The 7,972-nt window shown below is 47.9% G+C and overlaps 1 protein-coding gene across 1 annotated transcript; it reads left to right on the forward strand.

The window, feature by feature from the left end:
* Window positions 1–1,247: 1,247 nt before the first annotated feature.
* On the forward strand, window positions 1,248–1,667 carry LOC125947741 (uncharacterized). Its single transcript, XM_049673011.1, has one exon. The coding sequence runs from the start codon at window positions 1,248–1,250 to the stop codon at window positions 1,665–1,667; it is 420 nt and encodes a 139-aa protein (XP_049528968.1).
* The last annotated feature ends 6,305 nt before the right edge of the window (window positions 1,668–7,972 follow it).

Genomic DNA, 7,972 nt, shown 5'->3' on the forward strand with positions numbered 1-7,972 from the left:
AATACGATGAAAGAAGAAAAGAAGAAAGTGCACAGGAGTAGCAATGCTAGCTTCCAGCTGCACCGGGGCAACAGGTTATTCATAGTTGAGACGCGCGAGGATAACTCGTCGCTCGTTACATGCACACCACCAGAACGTCCGAGCCCGGCCCAGGCCCGCTTTAATATACCCGAGCCCGGCCCGGGCCCGGGTCTAAAAGCGCATGCCGTGTCCGAGCCCGGCCCGAGCCCGTGAAAAAACTGCCCTACCCGGCCCGGCCCGGCCCGGCCCTACGGACTGGGCAGGGATTGGGCTTTCGGGTAAGCCCGAAGCTGTGCAGTGCTCTACACTCGAATATGATTTCCGTAATCCCGGCTTTTTAAAAAAAGTTCCACACTTCGCAGTTACTAGGGAGAGGAGCAAACTTTGCCAAATGAAGACAAGGTCATGTTCTCTTCTCTCCAAAATTGGCATTTAAGTTTTCTCGCCATGTCTTCGGTGACCATTGATGACATCGAGGCATGAATGGAGACACTCAATGCCGACATGAACAGGGCGACACAGACGGTCACACCCGAAGTCCAGGTTGATAAGATCGACAGTCGACTAGCCCACCTCTGGGAAGCCAAGACATCACTATACACGAGATGGAAGAAGCAACGGCACAACCGAAAACTTCGTAAGAAGATCGCACAGATCAATCGCCAGCTAGAAGAACATTGCCGGACCTTAAGCTGCCAGCAGTGGTACGACATCTGCAACGCAATCGACGGGCAGCTGCACAATGGCAGCACGTGGCGTCTCCTGCGTCACCTGTTGGGTGAAACGCAGGGCAAGTCTGCTCAACGTGCCAACCTGCAGCGCCTTCTAAACAGGGAACGGGCTACCACGAGTGATTAACAGATCGTGACACGCCTGCTAGACAAGTACTTTCCTCAACGACCCGAAGTCCAACACGGAGATTACACCGGCAAGCCAAACGCGACGCTCGATAAAGAATTTCACGAGTCGGAGATCCGCGTGAAATTCTCCACGACCTTAATGGCAAATCAGCACCTGGTCCCGACAAGGTTACGAACAAGGCTCTACGAAACCTCGATGGTGTCTCGATCACCGCTCTTACGACATACATGAACAAATGCTGGCGAGTGGGTCGCATCCCAGAGGCGTGGATACGCTCTAAGTCAGTCCTGATACCGAAGCCAGGCAAGCCGTTCAGCCTGGATCACTTGCGGCCCATTTCCCTCACATCCTGCTTTGGCAAGGTTATGGAGCATGCGTTCCTCACCCGTATCAACCGCCACCTCGAGGACACTGGAGCCTACCCACCCACTATGGTGGGCTTCCGGCCACACCTCTCCCCTCAAGACGTTATGCTCCAGCTCTACCACCAGATCTTCAACGACCCAACTAGCGGCACCGGGGCCATCTTTGGCCTCGATCTGGAAAAGGCATTCGATAATGTATCACATGCAGCAATCCTGAACCGAATTAACAAGCTCAACATGGGCGAGCGCAGCTACAACTACATCAGAGACTTCCTGTCGTGCCGCACAGTCACCCTCGCGGTCTACAGCATGACATCCGACGAACATGCACTAGGAAGCGCCGGCATGCACTCCTCAAGGGTCAGTCATATCCCCGCTCCTTATCAACCTCGTGAAGCTGGGTTTCCCGGCCTTCCTTGACGAGAGTGATGGCCTCCATCACTCCTTGTATGCAGACGACATCACCATGTGGGTCGACAAGGACAGTGACGGTCAGATAGAAGGCCCCTTACAAGCAGCGGTCTCTGCAATAGAAACCTACCTTCAAGACACGGGTCTCCGACTATCTCCACTCAAATCGGAGCTGCTCCTCTACCGCCCGCGCCGCCGGCCCAAGACTACCGGCGAATCGCGCCAATGTGAGGAAATACTCCTGTATACGCAAGACGGCTGCTGTATTCCCCGAGTCTCGAAGATACGCATCCTGGGCATGCATATAGCAGCCAACGGGTCAAACGCAGAAGCTATCCGCAAGATTGAAGGCAAGGTCACAGCAGCTACCCGCCTTATCAAATGCATTACAAACAAGCACACGGGCGTGAAGGAGGAGAGCGTCATGCGCCTCATACACTCATTCGCAATCGGTCACATTACTCATGTGGCTGCCTTCCACAACTGGAATGTCACCGAAAGAGAGAAACTCAACACCCGTATATGCAAGACTTACAAGATCGCCCTTGGCCTACCGGAGTCCACGAGCACTTCTCGTCTGCTACAGCTGGGGGCATACAACACGCTTGAGGAAATGGTGGATGCGCAAAGAGCCTCGCAACTCGAACGCATGTCCCTGACAGCCACGGGTCGGTACATCCTGCAGGAACTCGGCTTCAATTACCATGTCCAACACGGTCAGAAACAGGTCATTCCACCTGACATCAGCGACACGCTGATCGTCGCTCATATCCCTCAAAACATGCATCCCGAACCTAACGGGGGCCGACGGCAGGCCCATGCCAAGGCACTGCTGCGCTCCTTTGGTGGGAAGACGACTACGAGCTTCGTAGACGCGGCAGAGTACACACAAGAACAACGGTTCACGGCGGTAGTCATAGACGTTAACTCCCGGCTTACTCCCGCGTGTAGTGTCAGCACTGAATACCCAGATACAGCGGAAGAGGTTGCGATTGCGCTTGCACTTACCGACCCCCACTGCGAGGTAGTTCTTAGCGACTCACAATCCGCAGTTCGTAACTACGCGCGGGGGTGCATTTCCTCCGAAGCTCTTCATATCCTAAGGAAAGCTGGTCGACAGCACTTCAATAGCACCGCGATCTTTTGGTTCCCAGCGCACGTCGCCACCCCCACCGACGAGGGCCCCCCTAACTTGAATGGGGTGGCACACTGCTCTGCGAGAGAACTGACCCGCCGCGCACAGTCTGAGACACCCTCTTCGACTTCGGACCTCCTGGTGCGCAACACGTGAGAACGCTTAGTAAGCTATAATGATATCACCAAGCACTGCCAGTTAGGCAGGAGGGTATTGCCCCCCCCCCCTCACCCCAAACTCAAACGTTTCCAGGCAGTCGTCTGGCCACAACTGCAGACACACACCTTCCCCAGTCCGGTGCGATTGCAGCACATTTTCTCCACGCAATACCCGAGGGCTCTTTGCAAGTTATGTCAGGCAACTAGAGCGACACTCTCACACGTGTTTTGCGAGTGTCCTGTTACAGCAGCGAAAATGGCAGTAGCTCCGGAGGCTCTTGCGTCGAAGTGGGCCGCCGCTCTGCGCAGCTCCAACCTCAAGATACAAGAGTCGGCAGTCCAGCGGGCCTGGGAGGCGGCGACGAGGCAAGGCCTCGAAGTGCCCTCATGGGAGACCTGAGCCCGTGTCGTTAAACTTCGCCGGATTTCAATAAAGTTGTTTCCATCCATCCATCCATGTCTTCGGTGACGAATGTACGTTCACTTCCTCCGTCCATAAGGGAACGTATACCTGGCGCTGATGACATCAGCTCGGAGCCCAAACTTTAGCCGTTTGCAACAAGATCGCCAGATCAGTTGGGGAAAGCGCGCTTACGACTTCCACGTCTTTCACTGCTTTCTGCTCTGAATCACTCATACACTTTTTGGAGTAAGTCTCACAAAGACACGTGAAATGTCTTCCGTGATATAAGTCACAGCGTAAGACCCTTGTGTTCGTGGAAACTTTTGCGAGGTGATATTTCTCGCAGCACCGAAAGCAACGGCCGCTTCGCTGAAGTTTTTCTTTCTTCTCTTGTATGGACATCTCTTTGTCGCCCTTGGTAAAGGAATGTTGATCTGACTCGCAGAAATTGCAAGCTTCCTTGTGAAGTTCAAAGGTTGTCGTTAACACAGCAGCTGAGGCGACACGGCGTTCAGTAAATTACGTCTAGAATCTCCAACAACAGGAGTTAAAATTCTAATACTACGATTGGCAGTTTTTCTTAGCGAGAATGATGTCACTTAGCAATCGCGTATCATGAACTCATTCTTGAACAGAACATTGCAAGCATGTTAGTCAGGGTACAATTCAGATGCTTCGTGAGACTATTTGTTTGCTGATAAAACGTAGATAGTTTGTGCCTGTTTGAGCAGGACTGCAGTATGTCGGCGATAACCTTCGAAAGGATTGTCCAGCCACGGTCAGTCAGCAGTAGGCGTAGAGCTTCATCTTTGAAATCACGTCGTGTAGAAGAAAATCGGCGACATTTTGGGCACGGCGACTTGCAAGAGATGTGGTGACTTGCAAGAGATTGGGTGAGCAACTCAATTCTTGCCTAAGCGCAGAGGGCGTAATAAAAATAACGCAAACTGACAAGACACGAAAAAAATCAGAGTTCTTTCCTTGAATGCACGAAGTATAGTAAACAAATTTGGTCAACTAGTACATTTCATCCTGTCGTACCAACCTCCCGTATTAGTAACAACTGAAACATGGCTACTTCCGGGGGCGCTAGATTCTCTGGGTGCAGAATTCTAAGGGGCAGCAGTAGCAAATAAATCCAATTAAAATGTTCAGTGTTAGATGGTATCATCATCATCATCATCCTATATTTTTGTCCACTGCAGGACGAAAGCCTCTCCCTGCTGATCTCCAATTACCACTGTCTTGCGCTAGGCTGATTCCAACTTGCACCTGCAAATTTCCTAACTTCATCACCCTTCCCCCCCCCCTACTTTTCTGCTGTCATCGACTGCCTTTCCCTTCTCTTGGTATCTACTCTGTAACTCTAATGGTCCACCGGTTAGTGGGCCTCAGCTCTGCGCAGCTCCAACCTGAAGACATAAGAGTGCGCAGTCCAGCGGGCCCGGTAGGCGGCGACGAGGCAAGGCCTCGAAGTCCCCTCATGGGAGACCTGAGCCCGGGTCATTAAACTTCGCCGGATTTGAATAAAGTTGTTTCCATCCATCCACCGGTTATCCATCCTACGCATTACATGGCCAGCCCAGTTCCATTTTTTCCTCGTAATGTCAACTTGAATATCGGCTATCCGCGTTTGTTCTCTGTTCCACACCGCTCTCTTCCTGTCTCTTAACGTTAGGCCTAACATTTTTCGTTCCATCGCTCATGGTGTGGTTCTTGACTAGTTCTCGAGCTTATTTGTTAATCTCCAAGTTTCTGCCCCATATGTTATCACCGGTAGAACGCAATAATTGTACACATTTCTTTTCAACGGCAGTGGTAAGCTCCCAGTCAGGATTTTGCAATGCCTGTGGTATGCACTCCAACCCAATTTTATTCTTCTGTAAATTTCTTTCTCATGACCAGGGTTCCCTGTGAGTAATTTACCTAGATAAACGTACTCCTTTACAGACTCTAGAGGCTGACTGGCAATCCTGAATTCTTGTTCCCTTGCTAGGCTATTGAACATTATGTTTGTCTTCTGCATATTAATCTTCAACCCCTCTTTCACTTTCTCGGTTAAGGTCCTCAATCATTTGCTGTATATTGTCCCCATTGTTGCTGAATAGGAGACTGTCATCTGCAAACCGAAGGTTGCTGAGATATTCGCCGCCATTGATCGTCACTACTAAGTCTTCCCAGTCTAAGAGCTTGAATACTTCGAAGCATACAGTGAATAGCATTGGAGAGATTGTGTCTCCTTGCCTGACCCCTTTCTTGATAGGGATCTTTGTACCTTTCTTGTGGAGAACCAAGGTTCTTATGCAATCCTTGTAGATATTTGCCAATGGTATACCAAACCATAAAAGCGTGTGGTGCAAGATTACGTATTGTGATAAGTGCATAATCTTGGGGGGCGTGTACAGACCACCGAATGCTGCACCTGAAAATCTTGAAATGATGCACGACTAACTTTCAAAACACACCAACGCACGTTCAAAAATTATCGTAGCTGGGGACTTCAACTTACCCCGAATAAATTGGATTACTCTTACACACGACTGTTGGGAAGTACGAAGTCCGGAATCACTACTGGACACCGCACTCAGTTTTTCTCTAAATCAACTGGTTACTGAAGAGACCCGGATAAATTGATCTTCATGGTCGCTCCTTGACCTAATATTTGTAAGCAGTACGCTGCAGGGTTGTCCTCTGTCCATAGAAGACGGTATTTCCGATCACAAGGTGATCATTTTATCCTGCCCCGTATCGACGACTCGGCGACACAAAAAAACCGCTGCCCACATATGTAAAACTATACGCGCGCGCTGAGGAAACTGCCGTGTTCACCTTCCTGGAGTCAAACTTGCCGGATTTCAATGGAATGACAGACGTGAACGAACTGCGGTCTTGTTTCAAAGGCATCGTTTCCTTTTGTGAAGCTAACTCGAGAAATAATACAGATAAAAAGAAAGACAAAACGCCGAAGGAAAAAAGGAAGGAATCACGACACGCATGACCTTATTATTACGTTGCAACATAAAATCGCAGAAGCCAAATCACGTTTCCACAACATTACATTCGCTCATGGCGCTGAGCCCTCAGAAATTCTGGCGATATTTGGCTGATAAACGACAAGCCATTTCACAAATGAAAATTTCAGATACCATTATATCCGAACCGGAAGTTATTGCAAGGGAGCTTAACACGTTTTTCCAATCTTTGTTCACGAAAACTACATCTAAAGCTCAACTACAACCGTATAAGCTGATAGTGTCCATGCCTGCATTAACGATAAGCAAAAAAAGGTATAATTTCTCTTTTAGAAAAATCGGATTTGAAGAAATCCCCTGGCTCCGATAACATTGCTAATTCATGTTTAAACCGTTATGCTAAATGGGTTTCCAAATACGTGCACAAAATATTTATCACCTCCTTTGAACCAGTGACGTTACCAGAAGATTGGCGCAATGCTACCATCATTCCGATTCCCAAATGAGGCTCGAAATTAGAATTAAATAACTACCGCCCTGTGTTGTTAACAAGTGCTTGTTTTCAAACTAATGGAACCCATAAATTTCAAGGCCATATTATCCCATTTAGACACTAACGAACTGCTTTACAGCCCACAACACGAATTTAGATCAGGTCTTTCAACCGTAACCCAACTCGCTCAGTTAACGGACGTAATAGCTAATACAATAAACAATGGAGACCAAATAGACGCACTATTCATAATTTTTTCCAAGGCGTTTGATGTTGTCGCACTTAACAATTTAATTGCAAAACTCTGAGCCTTTGGTATTGAAATCAAAATAATTTCATGGATTTGCAGCTTTCTATTAAATCGAAAAAAAAAGTGTGGCCATAGATAAACATGTTTCACAGCATCTTAAAATTTACTCGGGGTTCCGCAATGGTCCGTTCTTGCTCCTGTCTTATTTTTTATGTATGTCAATAACGTCCAATTCAATGTTCATGGAATGTTCCAAATGTAGCTTTTCGCCGATGATTGTGAAGTATACACAGTTGCACGTAATATAGGACACCAAATCGAACTAAACAATTCACTTCAATTTATCCGTTCATGGTGCGATACTTCAGGCATGAGACTTAATGCGCCAAAAACAAAATGCATCACATTTACTAACACCAAAAACCCACTTCATTTCATGTATACTATCGGAAACATCGCACTCGACAAATGCAATCAGGTAAAATAGTTGGGCCTTAATATCACCTCAAACCTTAACTGGGAACCTCACATCTTTTCCATATGTCAGACCCCCGAAGGCAAACTGTCCTTCTTAAGAAGGAAGTTGCGCCACATGTCAGCTTAAATGCGTACAAAACACTTTTTAGGCCATCATTAGAATATACTGATTTAATCTGGAGCCCTTATCAAAAACACCTAATTGATAAAGTAGAGCGCATACAAAAACTGGCACTCAGATTCATATATTCTGATTAGTCAAGGCAATCCGGTGTCTCTGAACTATTAGCGAAGAAAAATTCAGAACAACTTGCAGAACGAGGAATAGTTCAAAGCTTAAATTCATCTACCTTTTGTATCATGGCTACCTCAAAATTCCGCGGTCACGTTACTTACTTGATCCGTTTTTAAACTCACCGAGAACTA

The sequence above is a fragment of the Dermacentor silvarum genome, chromosome 8, assembly GCF_013339745.2.
Source record: "Dermacentor silvarum isolate Dsil-2018 chromosome 8, BIME_Dsil_1.4, whole genome shotgun sequence".
NCBI classification, from domain to species: Eukaryota; Metazoa; Arthropoda; class Arachnida; order Ixodida; family Ixodidae; genus Dermacentor; species Dermacentor silvarum.